Source organism: Anas acuta, chromosome 4, assembly GCF_963932015.1.
Source record: "Anas acuta chromosome 4, bAnaAcu1.1, whole genome shotgun sequence".
NCBI lineage: Eukaryota > Metazoa > Chordata > Aves > Anseriformes > Anatidae > Anas > Anas acuta.
In genome coordinates, this window is record NC_088982.1 from 45,155,990 (window position 1) to 45,176,566 (window position 20,577).

The 20,577-nt window shown below is 43.8% G+C and overlaps 1 protein-coding gene across 5 annotated transcripts in view; it reads right to left on the reverse strand.

Moving 5' to 3' along the window:
- DCHS2 (dachsous cadherin-related 2) overlaps positions 1-19,571 on the reverse strand; it is a 106,667-nt gene extending 87,096 nt beyond the window's left edge. The window contains exons 1-2 of one of the 5 annotated variants that reach the window (XM_068681024.1): positions 2,979-3,351; positions 2,208-2,322 (exon numbers count right to left, since the gene is read on the reverse strand). In XM_068681024.1, coding sequence (XP_068537125.1) covers positions 2,208-2,234 — 27 coding nt within the window. In that variant the 5' untranslated portion in view covers positions 2,235-2,322; positions 2,979-3,351. Of the gene's footprint in view, positions 1-2,207; positions 2,323-2,716; positions 3,352-17,711 lie in introns of those variants that run through there. The other 4 variants (XM_068681023.1, XM_068681021.1, XM_068681025.1 and 1 more) reach the window with 4 other exon arrangements.
- Between the last annotated feature and the right edge of the window lie 1,006 nt (positions 19,572-20,577).

The following is a 20,577-nucleotide window of genomic DNA, read 5'->3' on the forward strand; positions in this document are numbered from 1 at the left end:
TTTTCCGAAGAAAGCGGGTGGCTGGTTTATTTTTCACAACAGGACCTGACCTGTTGGTTCTGGAGCTCCTCAGATGAAGGCATTTGGACACACTACAGCTGCTACACTCCGGAAGAAAGCAAATTTCATTCTGTAATAAAATACTGCCCGTAGTCATTGTAGAAATATAAAAATGCATGGCTTCAAATTTGTTGTAGGATGGTTGTTGAGGAATTGTAAGATACATGGGCAATCTACACAGCTGGAGTGGAATCTCCCAGCAATTAAGACACTTGGAAATTTGACAGTTACTGTGAACTACAATGCTCTCTTCAGGTTTTTCTATACTTGTTGAAATAGTACTTCCACAGACTTTGGGCTTTGATTCTTGTGTTAAACGTCCTTGAACACAGATAGCGAAATCAAGCTGCACTTCTTGTATATACATGTCTAAAGACAGGCTGTAACAAACCTGAAAATTTAGGTAATATAACTCTTTACAATATCACAGAAATGGAGAGAAGAATTAGCAATAGGAAAATTGATAGAGCAGAAAACCTTACAAAGGTTACTCAAAATTATAAAGATTTTATGCTGCAATGCCAATGCAAATAGTGCTGGCAAATTCCAGAAATAAAAGGAAACCTAAATGCCAAACCCAAGCATACTTAATTTTGATGTTTTCCATGGCTGATATCACTGTAGTCAATGGGACAGATTAAACTGCTATATGACTACACTATTCAAATTTATACTTAAACAAACAGGAATAGTACTATTATGACAGACAACAAAGAACAAGTCACGATAGAATTAAAACTGGTCTTCATCTTCCTACCTAAGGCCTAGGTTATTATGTAATTACACTAAATCTAATTGTCCTTAAATGTCTCAGTAGAGCCCTCAGTACAAGGCATTTTCAAGTGAATTAAGACAGGAAAAGAAGTTTGTCTTTCACTCTGACACCTTGGACAGTGTTGTCCGATAAGGGTTATCAACAGCTTTGACGGAAGATACTTGTTCTGTCCTCAACAAATTCAGATGACACTAACAAAGAAAATGAAGAATAATGGCAGTAAGAGGAACAAATGGCTGAGAAATCATCCCAGAGTATCTATTTTCACCTCTTTTTTTTTTTTAAAAAAAAAGAAAAAAAACGGTTTAAGCTTCCAACTTGAATGGACAAGGAATCCAGAATTAGGACTGTGCTTCACAATTACTAAACTCAAAGTAGAGAAGCACCATGGCCAGGAATACAAGAGAACTTAAATTTTGACATAATATGGCAACACTGACAGAACTGGAGTAGTATGACGGTTAATGTAATAAGCTCTGACATTTTAAGAAGTTCTCCAACACGTGTCAGCAATTCTCTGCAGGAACAAAACAGATTGACCGCTATCCTGGGTAACACTGTTTGGGATTTACCAACCACATTGCAGAAAGACAAGAAAGAAAAACGAATAGTCTTTGGTTGACTTAATTAGAAAAAGAAAAACCCTGCCACACACCAAAAATGCATCATGACAGGACTAACTGTTCTGCATTTGTCACGTTGATGTTACTATGTGTTCCTGACTGCTAAAGCATGGAATGCAAATGTTGCTGACAAACATAAAAGCTTTTTCAAGAATCTACTGCCATCTGTAACATTGAAAGCATGTTTTTTCATATGAGAAAGCTCTTTAGCATCACAGAAAGCAAGTCACCATTCTGGCTTATGATATGAAAATTTATAATGTAATTCTATTGAGCTGATGAATGTTAGAACACAAAAGTTTAACACGAACAATTAAAAAGAAACCCCACGTAAGTAAAAATCTCTGTATAATTGGAAACACTATTCTATCAAAATCAGACTTCACAGTTCATGTATCTTCCAGTTCACTACGGTGTCACTTACAACATGAAGGGTTTCATGGGATAAAGCACACAGTGTAGCACTACGTGCCTTTTCTTAGTGACTTTGGGAGAAAGTATTCTTTCCAGACAGAATGCATGAGACAAATGTAATAATTTGAAACAGCTTCAGCTGCAAAACAAAGAAGAAAAATAAACTAGTCACATGGTCGAAGCACAGAAATACAACATGTCTTGATAAAATTTTAAAAATACAGAAGAAGAAACAAAACAAGCATTTCTAGCTTGTGCAGAGAACTTGCAGCAATGAAATCCTACCCTGATTTAAGCACAGCCACAATCCCTCTGACTGCTCAGTACTGGCTTACCTGAAAGCACATCTGCCTCAATAACATTTGTGTGCTCCATGTTCCATCTTTCACTGAGCTTGTAGGCAGAAAGCATTACACTGGTCTGGATGCAAGTCAGAGCTGAACTCCAGAACTGGTAGGTGAAGTGGGAAAGGTAATTAAGTAGTATTTTTAATTCCCTTTGTTACAAACATTAGTGCCAATGGGTGGGGTGGGTGTCTTTTCATACAACTCCCAAGAAAAATAGTGATATCCAAAATTTACCAAGTGTTCCATTTCAAATATCTGCTAGACTTCTAAAAGTTCTCTAGGTACTACCTTTACAGACAGGCAGAAGTACAACTTTTTCCAGGCAGGCTAACCACAACCTGCCATTTACATATAAAGAGGACTTTCCAATCAAATAATATAGCTTGTGAATGGTGGAATATTTGCCCTGTTCCATTTAGTATTACGTTAATTATAACGCTTTGCTGCAATGATCCCTTTAACATAATCTGATCATTTTAAGACAAGTAGATACTTACTATATCTCAGTACCTCAAGAATACATTTCAGATGTTATCAAAATGGTTAAATAAAGACAGAAAGATTAAACAGATAACTACTGCTGCCACCTTGAACCCATCCATTTCCAAGACTAGAGCACACTGAAATACAATCCTTGCTAAAGGAAAAGAGTCCGTGAGACTTACAAATACTTTAAGCTACCCAATGTTTTCCCACATACGCTTAACAAACTACACAACTTTACAGTTATCATACATCTAGTATACTACCTCTGCTTACTCTAGCTTTAATTAGAGGATACAGCTTTACATTTCCAGTAATCCATTTTTCCTGTCTACAGTGTATGACAACCAAAGAAAAACTAACACATAGCATAGAGGTCAGTGATATAAAACTCCACTAAACGACTAGGGAAGGCAGGAGGCAAATTACATGCTGAGCAGGTGAAATTTCTAGGGCATGGGAATGAAGCCATTAATAATATCTCCTGCAGAAATGAAATTAGGTAATTATCTTCTGAGTGTTACATCCCACTGCAGTGAATGCAGCTGAGGCTGTATCCTCCAAGACTGCTAACACCTGGAAAAAACAATTAGGTGCCAGAGTAACTCATTATCACTCCCAGCAAATGCCAGGGAGCTTCACCTCAGTGCTCCTGCATGGAGAAGTGTTCCTAAAGATATTCACAAATGTATTCCACTTCTACAACCTCATGGCAGGTCCCTCCTTGTCAACCACTGATGTTCAGCCTCCTCCATTTTGTATTGTATTAATTAATATATGATAATTAAATCAGGATTTCAGTATTAAAGAGGCCACTGGGGGAAATACACCAGCAGAAGTCACAGGGCAGGAGTGTAAATAAAGAAAACTGAAATTTCACAGTAACCTTTTCTTTATGAAACAAAACCTCGTGTTGCTGTCTTGGACTTTTCTTCCTCTTTCAACTTTCCTTTCTTAGGTTCTATTTCTGCATGGCAAATGCTATGTTTTGACTTTCTTATCCAGAAAAGTGTATCATGAGAGTAATGTCACGACAATTAAGAACACCTTCAGGACTAAAAGTATTTTCCAAGCACAAGTCTAAACCTGTGATTGTGGAAAAAAGTCTGAATTGTACCTATCTCTAAGGATCAGGAAAAATCTTTACTTACAGATACCACTGTGCACAACCCCCTAAAGAAAATGGAAGATGAGTGCTTGTTTTCTGCCTCAGTCCCTGTGTGAGTGAGTTAATCACTGAGTTATTAGATAAGAAGAGAGAACACTTACACATTTACTTAAACTTCTTTGCTTTTTTTTGAAGGATCCAAAAAAAAAAAAAAAAAAAGCTTTATTTCCAAAAAAAGCCACTGTTTCATCCAGCCTGGAGCACCTTATTAATTTCATATTTAATCTGAAAGGGGGAAAAAGCAATAAAATACATTTCAGGTTTATTCAGACTGAAAGCGTGCATTAATTTTTCAGCTCAGACAAGGTGGGATAAGATGTAAAGCACTGAACCAGGATACGTGTGATAAAAGAGCTAACAGAAGGCATGACTTTAGGGATGTGAACCAGAGAAGATAATTACCTAATACTGCTACTACTTATTCTGCACTGCTGGTCTAAATGTCAAAACCATACTGATGACCCAGAGATTTCACCTAATGAACTTCTGATTGGTGATGCTGGAGTTACTAAAAACTGTTAAATTACTCCAAATCACATAGATTAAAAGAACAAATTAAAAATGGCTCTGACAAATTAATGTTTGTATTTTACATTTTTGAATAATTTATCATATTAAGATCATCCGTAGTATCAATGCTCCAGCTACAGATGAAAATGCTGACAGCCTGCCAACCATCTAGAGATACAAAATCCTCCTGGAATTGTTAGAAATATGCATGATGTTCCCGAGACTTTAAATCTGTGTTCTGTATTCCAGTTTGCAAGGAGGTCTCTAACGACTGCCCATATGAGGAGAAGTCATACTGTTCACAGAAGCTGAATAATTCTAGGCTACTTATAGTTTAAAAAGTATTCCTGAAGCTCTCACATTTTAAACAAGAGTATCCACTTAACTTTAAAAGAAGCAGCAGTACTACCACTTTGTTTTTAGAAAATAATTTGACAACTTAACAAACTTAAATGGACAGATTACTGATAAGAAGTTTGAAAAAAAAAAAAGTTTGATTTTTTTTATCAAAAGAAGTTTGATAAAAAGCACATAAATATCTGAAAGGAAGAAGGTGTTTTGGATGTATATGGAATGAAATGGAGTTATCAGCTTGAAATCTAACTCAAGGAAGGGATTTTTTTAGCAGCAATAAACAAAAATAACCCCAAATGCCTATCATTTTATCAGCATGTCATCTGTATTTTTTTGTAACTCAGATGTTTACTACTTTAGAGGAAATCTCTTCTTTAAAATGGTTATACTCTTTTTCCATGCATTAATTGAAAATATTTTTTGACCACAGTTTGTTACCCAATGGAAATATGTATCAATCAGAAGTCTCACATACCTACAACTCTGACATTACCTTGCCTTAAATGACCAAAACATGTCAAGCACACGAAATAGATATGATTGTGATGGTCTTCAAAAGATGCTGCTGCAACTTATGGTCAGCTTCTGTCTCACAGCTAGAATCTTCCTGCAGATGAGTAGTAAGTAGACCAGTACATTTAATGTTAATCACATTTAGCTTCACACCATTTCAAAACCATATGTGCAAATCCTTAGTAACACAACTTTTCTAGGTGAGCATCCTTCATTTTGACAGCTATATACAAAAGGAAAACACCCTTTTGCTTTGAAAGCTCATCTGAATCTCAGGCAGTGTGCAGATATTCAGAATGTGAAACTCTTACAGCAGCATTCATCCCAGAGCTAAAATTCTTTTTTCAAGTGTTTTTCAAGGGTCTTCTTTTCTCCAACTTGGTACATGCAGCAGTGAAGTTATAAACAAAAGTAGGCTGAATTATAGCCACCAAAGACCTCATACTCATTGCTGCACTGTACTTGGCAATCTTTAAGAACTTCACTGATGCAAGAGGAATAGAAGAACTAAGATGTTTATTCTCCCCAGTCACAATTTCTCATTTCTTGCTTTTTAGGGATGCATCTTATTTAATTGAGTAAATATTAATTCTGAAAGGGATTACAGCTATTCTAAATATTCAGAAGTCCTGAATTATCTAGAGCATTTTTAAAAGTAGGATAGGGATATGAAAGATGACTGTATGCCTCTTGAGGCTTTCTGAAGGCTTCATTAACAATTCCACACAAGAAAAGCGTTTTTAGTAACTGCACAGTGACAATATCCACACTCTTTGTGACAGTTCAGGAATCTTCCCTGTAAACCATTCATGAACTTCGTCTGACATTCTGAATTTGTTTTATAAATAGTGTTGTTTTTTTTTTTCTTTTTTTTTTTCTCATACACACCATTTCCAGTAAGAGTTTCCAACCATAACTCCCCAACCAGATAAAGTAACTGGCCATTGAAAATAACAATTGTTTCTCTGGCTGAGTGATTAAAGCCAGAAGTGAATTTTCTCCTGCTTGTCCACCAGGAGGAAGTGGAGAGAGCAAAGAATACCCAAGCTAGAAATATTCACTAAGAGAGCGGCTAAAACACAAGCTTAGAAAAAGACTTGAAAGATGAGCATAGGGGGCAACCTCAGTAATTTTCGGACAAGAGAAAGAAGATGGGGTCTTATTTAACTGGAGACATGTAAGATTCATGTGAGAAAAAAATGGGAGAGAAGCACAGTTACTGAAGAAAAGCCGGAAGCTGCAGAAGCCAAGAGGAGCTGGGCAGGATCCCAGCAGTCACATGAAAGATTTATGGTATCTCCAGAAGGTGCTTAGAGACCCCACGGAGGTCCAGATTCCAGGGGCTTAAAGAATGCATGGCCTAATGAAATAAATCCCTAACATATCACCCAGTGAAGTGTCCCAGCAGAGAGGGAACTCTACCAGCAACCCCAGCTAACCCCTATTTTATTAAAAAAAAAAAAAAAGGAAAAAGGAAAAAACACACACACACAAAACTAGAATGAATTCACATGTGAGTTTGTGAGCCAAGAGAAACATAGATGGTTAGTCCTTAGAGCAAGAAGATGAGATTTTAACAGCTGTAAAGTGTTGAGCTAATGCTCACGGGGTATGTTGCTTGGTGGATTTTTTCCCCATCATCACATGGAACAAAGCTCAGTATCTGCTATAGGCCTCCTCAGCCCTGGGGTTAGATTAGAAGATATCCAGAAAGAATTACAATGTTCTTAGAGAAAGCACATCACCAGGAATCATTTCTTTATGAGGACCTTTAGCTTCTCAGAGACTCACAAATCAATTAAAGTGAAAGATATTAGACATGAATACTTCAGACCATGTAATTATAACTTGAGTGTAAAATAAAGAGGGAAATAAACAACAGCCTGTATCTCAGTTTTAAAGTGAGAAGCAAGTAACATTAAAAATGGAAGGGACAGTTAAAGGCAAACAGACAAATACAGGGGTTTGGATATGGGGGAAGACTGGGACTTAAGTCAGTCAGGATAAAAATATGTAGATACTCCCAAATAGAAAAGAATGAGCAGAAATGGGTGTGCCAAGATGAGAAGCTAGCATACTGTTAAAATTGGCCACTGAGTGAGAGGTGAAGGAGTACCTTCCTCACTCTGATATCAGCAGTTATCATAACTAAAGGGAATGAAAATGTGGGAATGGAAGTTATACATATTGAAGTTAACATTAAATCCGTGTTCAGAATGAGAGGATCCAACCTAGAATTGTTAAAGAACTTACAAACAAAACTACAAGCTTGCAGCCAAAACTATTCTAGGTCTTAAGGAATCCGCTTCTCTTGAAAATACCAAAAGTAGAGGCAACAGTGTAGAAAAGAAGAGCAAATGAATGTGGGCACTGCAGTCCTATCATGCTGACTAAAACAGATACAAACTTTAGAACAAGTTCTGAAGAATAAGGAGAAGATAAAATAAGTGGATAAAATACAACACTTTGCCAAGTATTTTGGTATCCTTTTGACAATGGATTTTCTAAACAAACTAAGCTTAATAGATGTAGTCAATCTGCATTTTGTGAAGCAACATCTCATTCCATTTTTATTTAGTACAGACTCAGCTATTAGTCAAAAGATCATATGGTTAGAAACCAGGTAAGAAGAAATGAAAACAAGATGGGAAGGAAAAGGGAAGTAACAAAGTACATTTTAAGTGGCCTCCAATTAGATATGATAGACATCAGAACCCTCCCAGGAACAGAAATGTTCTCCAAACTGGTGTTTCAACCGTTTCAACAAAAGAGTTTCAAAAACTTTAGGATAACATGTGTCCCATAACTGCAGTGTTCTGGAAATGCAACACATGTTCTGGTCTAAGTCCTGAATGTTGGCCTTGGTCCTCAACACAAACAGCTTCAGACAAACCTTTCAGAAAATGAAAAGCAGTTAGACTTTCAAAATGAGTGTTCCCTCTGCCAGCTCTTTTTCCCCTCCAAAGACACAGGCACAAATGGAGAATTAAAAAAAAAAAAAAAGGCAATTAGTGATTAGTTCCAAGAAAATTCAAACCTTACTTCTTTAATTGAAAATTACAAATCTAAGAGATTTGGCGGTTGATTTTTTCAATGAAAATAGAATGCAAAAGCAGCCTGCTATCAGAACAAAATCATTATAAGACTGCAGCACTGCCAAAATTATTGCTAAAGACATCAACTTCAAAGACAGCTAAAGAAAGAAAAGAAACAAATTCCAGGATATGGAATTTTACTTTAATAGTAACAAAAGGGAGAGAACAAACAAACAACAATAGAAGCCAAATATACATTTTCATCTTTCTTCTTTCTTTTTAAAACCAGAATGAAATGTCCCCTCTTAGCTCCTTTAAAAATTATATGGATGTAAATCTAAAAGGAAAAGAATTTTTGAAGTCATGAGTCTGTCTTCAACTGTAACCTTTGGGAAAAATCATTATTCCAGTGTCACTGGTGATGGAAGCACAGATTGTGTTAAAATATGTGACATTAAGAAAAAGTTCTGTGCTCAGGGAAAGTAGGTCATGTTTGTACTGCAGTTTATTTCGTCCCCTTGCTCCTACAGCACCATGAATACAGCTCTCTCTCTCTCCACCTTGGAGACACAGACACACATTAAATTAGCTGGGATTTTCAAAATTCAGAGAACCTGAAAAACCCCCAAAGAACAAGTCCTGGCTGATTTCATCGAGGCTTATGTTCCTAAGCTGCCTGCACACTTGTGCAACAAAGGCTCTTTTGAAAACAGCCTTCCAGCTCCCCACTGCCCCACAACTTCTGCAGCCATCAAGGGGCGCGAGGTTGTCGTACAGCATTACCATATGGTAGCATTTTACACTTACTTTGCACGGGCTTAGAGGTCTATGTAAAGCAGAAGGCAGGCAGGAATTACGGAGTTTGTTCAGTTTTAAAAACACACATTGCTGATTTGTGCTGTGAGGTAAACAGCCAATCTTCCCCCTGAGCAAATGTTGCCCCATCCTATCACCCCAGCACAAGCTGGCGACTGGATTCTGACGAGGCTCCGAACACCAACTGCCACTTGGCACTAATGGTGCTAAAAAGCTACTCCAGGGCTACGCTAGAGTAACTACAATTGTAAGCAACAAATCTGAAATGCCTTTGGTGATTTCACCTCTCGAAATGCTATAAAATGATATTCTATTCATTGTCTTGATAAGCACGAGTAACAGTGCTGTGCACCAAATACACAGAACAGGAACCAAACTACTGGAAACAGAGCAAGCACTGAATTGGCATAATTCCAGTTACTGATCCCTTTCCCCCAAACTTACCTGTGATTTTTAAGGTTTAAATTCTGTGTTGATGCATTCTTGAGATTAATAAATTTTCTAATACCACAGCCAAAAAACAACCTATCCATCACAAACTTACAGCACAATGTACAGCACAAGCATTAACAAGGTGATAATCCTTGTCTCAAAGAGCTTATTCTCCTCCATCTGACAGCATCTTCAGACAACTGAAAATCTTTTCGGAACAGAAATTCATGTTAAAGAACATGCTTTATCTTGTCCATTTCCACATAAGGGCACAACATCACTCCTACAGTAATATTATCAAGCGTTATAGTGGTAAAAGTACCAAACTGAAATGTAGTCAAGAAATTAGCTAATTAATAGAGGTGTATGGACTTTCTTACAGAATCAAACTGGATAACTGTCCAAAGAAATAGCCTATCAAAAGATAAACAGTACATCCCTATGTAAAAATAATTAGGTGTCTATATGAGAATGCTTAATACATAGCCCTACTTTTATATGGAAGCAGAGATGAAGATATCAATAAATCCTTGACTTTGATAACAATCTTTGAGAAAACTTCTTTTCTACAAATGGTCGGTCTATTATCAAGGCAGTCATGGTGCAGAAGGCCAACTGGGAGAACAGGCTCCAATAAACGATTACTTTAGTATGACTGGCCATGAGTTCAGAATTTAAAGAAACTACAAAATATAGAAACTACAAAACATAAACAAATGTGTACTATAAAATTATATTTTCTGGGGTTTTACACATTAGGAAACAAAAGATGGTGTAGCATGTAACCCACCAGAGGCTGAGCGCAGGAGTCTCCAGCAGTTTCTCTGATTGGTGACATACATCCAGTTCCTTGGACGCTGCACTAAACCATATGTGTTTATTTATAATTGTAGAGAAAAAAACCACCAAGGCATACACAAGTTGTTTGTCTCACATATGTTCAGTCAGACGTTAGTTAAAAAAACTGCCCTTCCTGTTACCCCTTCCCCAGTACCAGATGTAGGTAGAAGCCAGTGGAAGTGGAGCAGACATAAGCATGACAAGCTAATTCCCTGCATGAGGGACATAGCTGAGGAAGGGGGAAGGGGAGACGAAAACACTACACAGGAGTCCCACAAGGTCAGTGCAGGAGATTGAGACATCTGTCAAGGCTGGAAGTCAGTACGTTTGCTTGTATTATAGCAGATATTGTTGTTACCACAACAGTTTTACTCTTAAAACAGTGCAGCCTGTGAGTGCAAGTAAATTGGCATGACAGCATCCTGATTTTTAAGTCGCATCCACAGGAATCAGACGCATTAAAGTCTGGCAGAAATGTAATACTTGTTTTCATTTAAGGAAAGGGAGGAGAGAAGACAGAACCTAGAGCTGCGTCTCTAATGCTGTGCTGTCAGTTACACAAGAGAAGTCCAGTTCTTAGCAAAGCAGTGTCTCAAAGTCCATAGATGTAACCCACTCTGGAGTAACTTCCGTATCAATGTGGAGTGGAGGAAAAGGGGCAGCAACAAATGCATCTTCCCTTAAAACATGTTCTGCTTACTCTCATGTCTCACCCATGAAGGGTTGAGGTGAGACAACTGTACATTTGGTGTGTACAGTAAATTTCACCCATGTAAAGAAAAGCCTGGTTAACATTTTCTTTACACTGCCTGGTTTAAACAGGACTGAGCAAGGAATGAGGATGATACAGATTTGGTACACAGAACAATTTCCCTGGTGATCCACATACTTTGGTACATACCTCCTGCATCTACCCTGAAAACCCTAACCTAGTAATCGCCAAGAGAAGGAGGCAGAGATTTTATACCCACGCACCGCTGGCCAGCATATGGGTCCTTACAGGCACTCCTGCTGCATTACTGTGTGCTGGTGGTCACTGTGAATGCTGACAGTTACTGCATGTGGTCTCGTATGTGTTAAATAGGATACAACTGTTTAAATTCCTACACATTTATATATATATATATATACACATATACCATACATATACACATGTTTATGAGGAGAGGAGTTCTGTTGCTGAACCAAATACACCATTACTGGACATGATCCCCAGGTATGATGCAAATCCTTTGCAATTCTACATTCACCAGAGAAGAATGATTTCACTCAAGTGCCAATGAAATTAAAAAGCTCCTGATTTGCACAGGTTTAAAGAGAAGGGTCTCAAAGAGCTTAGAAATGACTGAATGAACTGTGATTTATAAAGTAATTTATTAAAAATCTACAGCAGTGTTCTTGCTCCTTACCATTTAACAGGGAACAGGGAGTAAGGGTTGCTCAAACAAACCCTATCATTAATGCATCACAGAACAAGTTTCTCCTATGCGCACACTGCACCAAATCCCATAAAACTCCTGAGTAGGTTCTAAATCAAACTCATGAATTTTAAAAGACAAATGCAGACTCTATAAATCATTCATGTTTTTTAAGCGTGCAATTAGAAGTTTGTTTTCAAGAATGAATAAAGCAGTGAAATAAAAATAAGGGCTTACTCTGTGATGTGTCAATCCTTTTGCCTGGCAAGCTGGACCTTAAGAGGTTGTGAACTCATATATTTCCCAATGTTTTAAAACCTTCCAGGAAAGACTAAGCCTTCTGCTTACCCAGCAATTTATGAAAATCTATATGGATGATAAACTGACGTTAATGTTTGATAAATGAATAGACAGGCCATACCCAGCCATTTACAGCTTATTTATAATTTGCTCGAGTGTGGCATAAAACAACTGCTGAAGTCAGCTCTTTGATTAAAGGTGAACACCAGCAAAACCATTACCTTTGTGAAGGGGACTGCCTCCCATCGGAAACAGTAGCACACCAAACACTAACCCTGAAAGTCAGTGACTATGAAGGAACTTGCTGAATAACTAGAAACTAAAACAGCAAAAGTTTAAGGCTTCCACTTCCCACTTCTCATATCAGTGCATTGTTAGGATCTGTGCTTCCTGCACCTAAAGTGTGCAGCCTGTGCTTAAGACTGGCACTGAATGGATAGGATCAAGAATTGGACTCTCCTTCCTACAAACTTTTCAGTTATTGTTCACAACTCTTTTACTATTATTAAAAAGCTAGAGAAGGGCACCAAAACTAGAATTCTGAAGCAAAAGAATATGTAAAACTCCTGTCAATTTAAAGCAAATTTAAAACAATCATTAAAATAATGTATTTTGCTTTCTGAATTTTTTCCTTTCCTCCATCTCCATACAGGAATCATCAGAATATTGCACAGTCAAATAGCCATTTATTAGTCTCCAGGCCCAGACCATCCATACTTGTGAAGCTACATATTTTATAGATCAAATAAAGTTCAGGGCAGCCATGAAAACTGATTTTATTCTGCAAAGCTATTATAATCTACTGAGAATCTACTGAATGGCTTCTGGAGGGCAAAAGGATATCTGTTGTTAATTTATAGAAAAATAATTGCTTCAAAATCATATACCAAACAGATAAATCATGATATGGTGACTGCTGTCAGGCTTAATAATATAGTATTAATTAGATGGATGAATGAATGAATAGTGTTGCATCGTAATTAGAGGTGAGATGATTGATTTCTTCGCTGTAACTGTAGTTCAGCCTGGCTTTTGGTCTCTCTGTTGTCAATTACAGTAGCTTTAAAATGTATCAAACAAAACCTAACTCTTCCCTGCAGCTGAATTCTTTAAATCGGATACAGTGAAGCTAGACCTGGAAAGCTCAAGAAACTTAGAGATGCCCACTTGGCCTGATCTCTTCCAGCCTCTTTCTCTCTCACGTCTAATGAGGATGAGCCAGATTTTACAGCTCTTTATAGCCTAGTTTGTTGGCTTCATTTCTGTAACCGCAGTGTGGATGAAATGATCTAAAACCAAAAACCTTCAGAGAAAGGACAGTCCTTTCAGCTCCTCGCTTCAACATTCAGGGAAAGAAATGGAAGGAAAATGCAGGATGCAGGCTGTGCTGCTACCTGGTCAAGGGCCCAGTGAAAGATCATGGCTTCCAAGCCTCCATCACTTCAAGCAGAGATGTAGCCTTCATCCCTTTTCATCCTCTTTTCTTTCTTTTTATTTTGCAGAAGGCAGAGAAGAAATGAGGAACAGCTGCATGTTAAAATGTCCTTTTTAGAACCCTCTCCGTCTGGTAGTGCCTCTTGGAAATGTGTATTTCAAGTAAAAACAATTTATCTGAAATATACTAAGCACTTAAACAAAAATCAAAAACCAAGCATCCTTCTTATTATACCTTTAAATATTATTTTATAGAAACCCACAGGCCTTTCCCTAATCATGGACTAATTGCAAGTATACTTAGGTTAGCTTCTAGAGCTTTAAACAAAATCTTTCTTTGCTGTCATTGCATTTACAAACCCCTCACAAGCTCAGCACCAGAAGGACCGTCATTTTTAAATAAAAGGAACAGAGGAGCTCTAACCAGTGAGCTAAAACAGCCTCCTTAATGGACCAGAAAAGTGCAAGTTGTCATAACAGCGGAATGTACATAGGTCTTTATCATCTGACAGATAACATATGTTTTTTCTCCTCTTCTGTGCTGTCAGAAATCACTCAAAAGCCAATAAACATATTTTCTGATAAACCATGAAAGAAAATGAACTTAGAAAAAACTACTGACATGGCTGTCACTAATTCATGACAATTTATGTTCTCTTCAAGATGCAATTACAGGCTTGAAATGCATTATTATACTTTCCCTAAGAACTCATGTGCAGAATTAAGTGAGCTACACTTCTGCCACAGAGCACCTCACAAGCTCCAGCACACCCTTGCTGGGGAAGCAAGTTTAACCTACCAGTCCCAAACATATACAGAATGTGCCGTGCTGTGTAACACAAAATAAACACCTCCATTAAGTTTGAAATAGGAGTTCAGCTGAGAGCTGCAATAGCCACCAAATCTCTTTCTAACTCTAAGCTCTGCATAGCCCAATAAGGGAGAAATACTCATTTATGCAGGAGTCCCTGGAGGATACAAAGCAGAACTGGCACATTTCTGCTTCACCAAGGTAAAAGGTACAACCTAAGAAAAAGAGGTGCCAACCTGATGTGCTGAATTATTTTCCTTTAAATCAAGTGTTAGCCTGCTGCATGAGAGACAAAGAAAATATATTGCTGCTTCGGGTAGGAGGCTAAAATCCTGACAGACCTGGCAACTCAGTACTCTAATTTTGAGATAGATGTATTGTACTAGAGAGAACCATTTCAATGAGTATTACAAAGCACCGCAATCACCTAAAAAGCTCAAAAATGAAATTAGTAACGATAATTTAACCTGTGCTATCAAGGCAGGTCAATGGGAAAACTTTATTCCTCAATTCATTACATTAGGAGTAAGAGAATGGCTCACAAGAGAGACACTAGGTCACACTCATCACCCTTAGGCCACAGAGGTGCAATCATCACAGAGGCATAAATCATCCTCTATTAAACCTGACTGAACTTGCCAAGCTGACTCCAAGGTGCACAGAAACAGGACATCATCATCATCATCACTCAGCTGTCCACAGGCTTTGCAATCACATTGCTCCATTAGACTGGGATGACAAGTATAGAAAGAAAAAAATAAATAAATAAATAAAAATGAAGAAAGCCAGAGCTGCTCTCACTTTTTGTCCATCTTATCTCCTTTCTAGGTCATACTGAAGATCCACAGAAAACAGACTTGTATTATGTTGAATGTTCCCTTACCCAACCTGTACTGATTTGCATTTTACTTATGAAATAGCCCCAAAGGCTGCAAGTTCAGAAGTGCTGCCACCTCAAAGACCATTCCCTTTCAGCAGGAACCACAAAACACACCCCTCGTTCACCCTGCAGCCCCTGTCCTTTGCTATGTGCCATAATGGTGACCACACTGTGCAAACTCAGCCTACTTCTCCTGCGCAAGACTTGATTCAATCACCAACGGTAATCATTAAATTTTAACAAAGGTGCATCTATCACAACCTTCTACAAGCCAGAAGTTCAGTAGCCAAAGACACAAAAATGTGATAAACTCTAATAACATCCTCAAAAATCTAGTTATACGTGTTTCACTGTATACCTGTATACTACTTTCCAATCTCCACTTCCACGTTGATCTTCCCTTTTCTTCATTAAGATTTTTTCCCATTTGTCTGCTCAGATTTCTGATCTCACCTGTGTTATTTTTTTCAGTGATGCGATCATTACATTGCCACGCTTCTTTCTATCTTAGCCAACATAAACAAACACCACTTATTGTTCAGGACGCAGATTCTCCTTTCCTGGGCAATCTGCACTGGAAGGGAGAGCCTTTTGCCAACACAGAAAATCCTGTCCCTATGCCTGGGAAACAGCAGTGGTTCCAGCAGCTGCTGAAACCTCTGTGTCCCCTACATGCAGTGCAGTTAATTTCTCCAACCAGTGACTTTCTACAGAACAGCAGAAACCAGTGACAGACAGGCTTAAATGCAAGCTGACACACTTCATTTATCTACCCCTTGAGATATTATCCCAAAGGCAAGGAGGCAGAAGGGAACAATAACCTAACTGATTATCACAGGCAGAGTAAAAGGCTTCACAGAAGGAAAGAAATCTCCCATTAACAGCATGCAGTGAAGAACACAAAGGAAAAAACTGCACAGCATTTTGTGGCTTTTGGTTTCAGGAGCAGCGATAACACATTCTGGGGTCACCCCCTCTTCATGCTAGCTCTGAAGTTCAAGAGCCAAGTGAGAGCCAGGACTCCTACCACAGATCCTGAAAGATGGCTTGGTCAAAATAAAACTATTTTCTTCATTCACAGCATGCAGAAGCTCCAAGAGCAATGAAAATGAAATCACCTGCTTTATGAGAGCTTTTCCTGCTTATGACAGGTGAATAGGATGAAAGCAGGGAAAATGGATTGGAAAAGGGTATTTTGAAAGGGGGTATGTTTAAGGATTAAACCTATTAAGCCTAGTGAGAAATGTGGGCATCACTCTGATGATACAGGATTAATCTGTATGCAGAAAGACCAGCTTCCTTCCCCGGCAGCCCAAGGGATGCTCATTTGTTATTCCTCCCACACTCTTGGTCACCTTTGGCGTTAATCTCGCAGGTCTGATCATCCACCCGTGTAACATGCCTACTTTTTCCTACTCTCTAAGCAGGATCACGGCAGCCTGGTGATGTTTGCAAAACTCAGCACACCCCAGATGATACCCTTGCACGTGGTGCTTTGACCTGCTAGAAAACCTACACCAAATAAGCAGCAAACCCAAGCATTTTTATTTCTATTTTTTTCCCCGGGTCCTTCAAGCAGCGCCTGTCTGACCAAACCACAAGCACGAGCCGCTGCGTTTCAGCACCACGGACCGCAGGGGCCCCGCGCACCTGCCCCGCAGCCGGGTTCCTTTGTCTCTTTGGGATATGAGATACAAAGCTGAAGGCTTTCCAGTGTAGAAATTCTGAAATTTCCTTCCGAGCTAAAGGCAGAAGGGATATCTGGCAAAGCCTGGCCTTGAAAAACCTCCATTCAACCCCACTCACAAAAAAAGAAGGATTTTTGGTGGACAAAAGTGGACATTTTTTCTATTATCATGAATCATTTTCTGTAAAGGTAGGGTGAACTGATTCTCTTCATTATCAGAGAGAGCTCTGATAACATTACAAAGCCCCAGAAATGCTTTTTAATGTCAGGTTCCTCCGTGTCACAATTACCCTCTGCTGTAAAGTTCCCCTGTGTGCCACACTTACCCTCCGAGATGTGTGATCTTACTGATTTTACACTGAGGACTCTCCCAAATCCTTCAAAGTGGGCAGCTTAATCAGGCTGTTTAACTGTGTAGGGCTTGGACAGAGCCAGCACCTGAATCTCTCTGCAGATCCGAGCTTTTGTGCTCATTACCTGGGCTGCATCACGCTGCAGAGTGTGTAAGCAATGTTTCTATTTTAGGGCAGAAAACCTAAGGCCCTAAAACCAAGAAAATAAACACCCGAAGGCTGCGTAGGCTGTGACTTAGCCACCGCAGTGCACGGCTCCGCTGCTCCCATCCCGCCCGGACGGCCGGGGCGGCCGTCGGGGGGACGGGGCCGTCGGAGCGGGCTGGCCCTCGAGGGGGCACGGCCGTCGGGGGGACGACACGGCCGTCGGGGCGGGCCGGCTGTCGGGGGCACGGGGCCGCGGTGGGGCCGGTGCCGTCGGGGGTGCCGGCGCCGCGGTGTCCCGCCCCGGGGCTCACCTGCAGCAGGCAGCGGCCGGGCGCGGCGTGCTCGGGGAGGCGGCCGCGGTAGACGCGGCGCTCGAAGCGGGGCTCGTTGTCGTTGGCGTCCTCCAGGCGGACGCTGAGGCGGGCGGAGGCGGAGCGGGGCGGGCGGCCGCCGTCGCGGGCCACCACCCGCAGCTCCAGCGCCGCCTGCCGCTCCCGGTCGAGGCGGGCGCGGGTGCTGACGGCTCCGCTCCGCGCGTCGATGCGCAGCAGCGCCAGGGCCGCGGGCGCTCCCTCGAGCGCGTAGCGCACCTCGGCGTTGGGCGAGCCCGGCTCGTCGGCGTCCGAGGCGCTGAGGCGCAGCACGGCCGTGCCGGGCGAGGCGGCCTCCGAGACGGCGGCGCGGTAGTGGGGCTGCGCGAAGGCGGGCGCCTCGTCGTTGAGGTCGGCGACGCGCAGCAGCAGCGGCTGCTCGGCGGACAGCGGCGGAGCGCCGCCGTCGCGGGCCACCAGGCGCAGCTCGTAGAGGTCGCGGCGCTCCCGGTCGAGGGGCGCCGCCACGCAGAGGAAGAAGACGCCGGCGCCCGCGGGGCGCAGCGCGAAGGCGCCGTCGGCGCCGCGCAGGGCCAGCGCCACGCCGGGCTCGCCGCCCGCCTCGTCGGCGTCCGAGACGGAGACGCGGGCCACGTAGTCGCCCGGGCGCGCCCCCTCGGAGACCCGCGGGCCGCCGCTCTCGGTGAGGAAGAGCAGGCGGATGGCCGGCCGGTTGTCGTTGACGTCCAGCACGGCCACGGAGACGAGCGCGCTGGACACCTCGGGCTGCGCGCCGCCGTCCCGCGCCTCCACCACCAGGCGGTGCAGCGCCCGCGCCTCGCGGTCCAGCGGGCGGCGGAGCCGCAGCACGCCGCTGCGCTCCTCCACGGCGAAGTAGCCGTCGGGGTCGCTCTGCCGGCGGTTGATGGCGTAGCGCACCTCGCCGTTGGCGCCCAGGTCCGGGTCGGTGGCCAGCAGGCGGCACACGGCCGTGCCCGGCGCCGCGTCCTCCCGCAGGCGCGCCCGGTACTCGGCGCGGCTGAAGGCGGGCGCGTTGTCGTTCTCGTCCAGCACCCGCACGGCCACCCGCAGCCGGCCGCGGCGCCGCGGGCTGCCGCCGTCCCACGCCTCCACCACCAGCCGGTGCTCGGCCGCCCGCTCCCGGTCCAGCCGCCGCAGCAGCACCAGGTCCAGCGGCTCCGGCGGCGAGCCCGGCGCCGGGCGCCCGTAGCGCAGCGCGAAGAGCGGCGGCTCGCCGGCCGCCAGCAGCGCGTAGCCCTGCGTGCCGAAGCGGCCGGCGTCGGGGTCGCGGGCGGGCGGCAGGCGGAAGGCGGTGCCGGGGGGGCTCAGCTCCGACACGTCGAGCCGCAGGCGGTCCCTGGGGAAGCGCGGCGGGTGGTCGTTCACATCGGCCACCGCGATCTCCACCTGCACCACGTCGCCGCGCAGCGTGGCCGCCGCGAAGCTGTAGCGCGCCCGGCGCTCCCGGTCCAGCCGCCGCGCCGTGCGGATGATGCCGGTGTCGGGCTGCACGTGGAAGTCGGCCAGCAGCGCCGACTCGCCGCTGCCCTCCGACAGCAGGAAGCCCCCCGGCGGCAAGGAGCCCTCCGGCAGCCCGGCGCGGATGTCGCCCACCAGCGTGTCGGCCGGCAGCCCCTCGTCCACCGCCAGGCTCAGCTTGTAGCCCGGCGCCGCGCCGCCGCCGCCCGCCGCGCACAGCCACAGCCACAGCGGCACCAGCGCCCGCCCCGACGGGGCGGCCGGCGCCGGGGCTCCGCCGCCGCCTCGCCCCCCTCGGCCGCCCCGGCACCTGCCGCCGCCGCCGCCCCGCCGCCGCCCGGCCATGCTCCGCCGCTGCGCCGGCAGGAGGAGAGCCGGCGAGCCTGCGAGGCGCTGCGAGGACGAGCGAGTGCGAGGGGGCGGGCAGGGCGGCTCCCCGCCGCCGCCGCCGCCGCCACCGCCCCGCGCAGCCCCCGCCCCGCCGCCCCCCGCCGCCCCCCGGCGCTCGGAGGGCCGGGGGGGGCTCGGGCAGGAGCGGAGCGCCCCGGGGAGCCGGGACACGCAGGGGCACGGGGGAGAATTTAAATCGGACGGAAACCTGCAAGGTCTCTGTATTCGGCCAGGCTTTTTTCTGCTTTTTTCTCGCCTTAATGTTCGGGTCCTCGCTTTCTGGGCTCGCTCTTTACCCCAGCGTTAGGTCAGTGAATAGCGCTCGGCACGGCAGGGAAGCGCTTACCAGAAATAAGCTCTAAGGAGGAACTTGGGTCGGCTTGAGGGGGACCAGGATTTCGTTCCTTTTTCGGTATTCCTGACTCCCGTATCTGACTGGGAAGAATTAGTGTTTCTTCGGTGCCACCGAGAGCATACGGCATCATATAAATGCTAAGTACCAGACATCCATCTTCCCGTGAAAGCTACGTGTGATGCTTCAACAGTTACCTGCAGCCTCCTGCTGCTCCCGCTGCTCCCTTCCCAAACTCCATTTCCTCTTTCTCCTGCCGGCCAGTTGGAGAAAATCACATTCATCCTAGGGCAGACAAGTGAAATCGGGGCAAAGAAAATAAAGTGGCAGGAGGAGCTGCTGCAGGTTAAGTCCTCTGCTAAGAAGGAGTGTGGGGCACTTGGGAGAGCAGTTCTTTTGCTCGTTGCCACCCTGAGAACAGCTACCCACATCCCTCTGGTGCCAGAGCACCAGTTCCCTGAGGAAGGGGCAAAGCCACTGCAACAGCCCTAAAAGTATCCACGTAGGGGAGGAGAAGGGAAGAGAAGGGTGGCTTTTTCCCATGTTGCTATAACCTAAACAGTCCACATATCCAGGTAAGAGGGAAAAGCAGTTTCCAAAGTAAGTTTAGAAGTCTGCATGCGT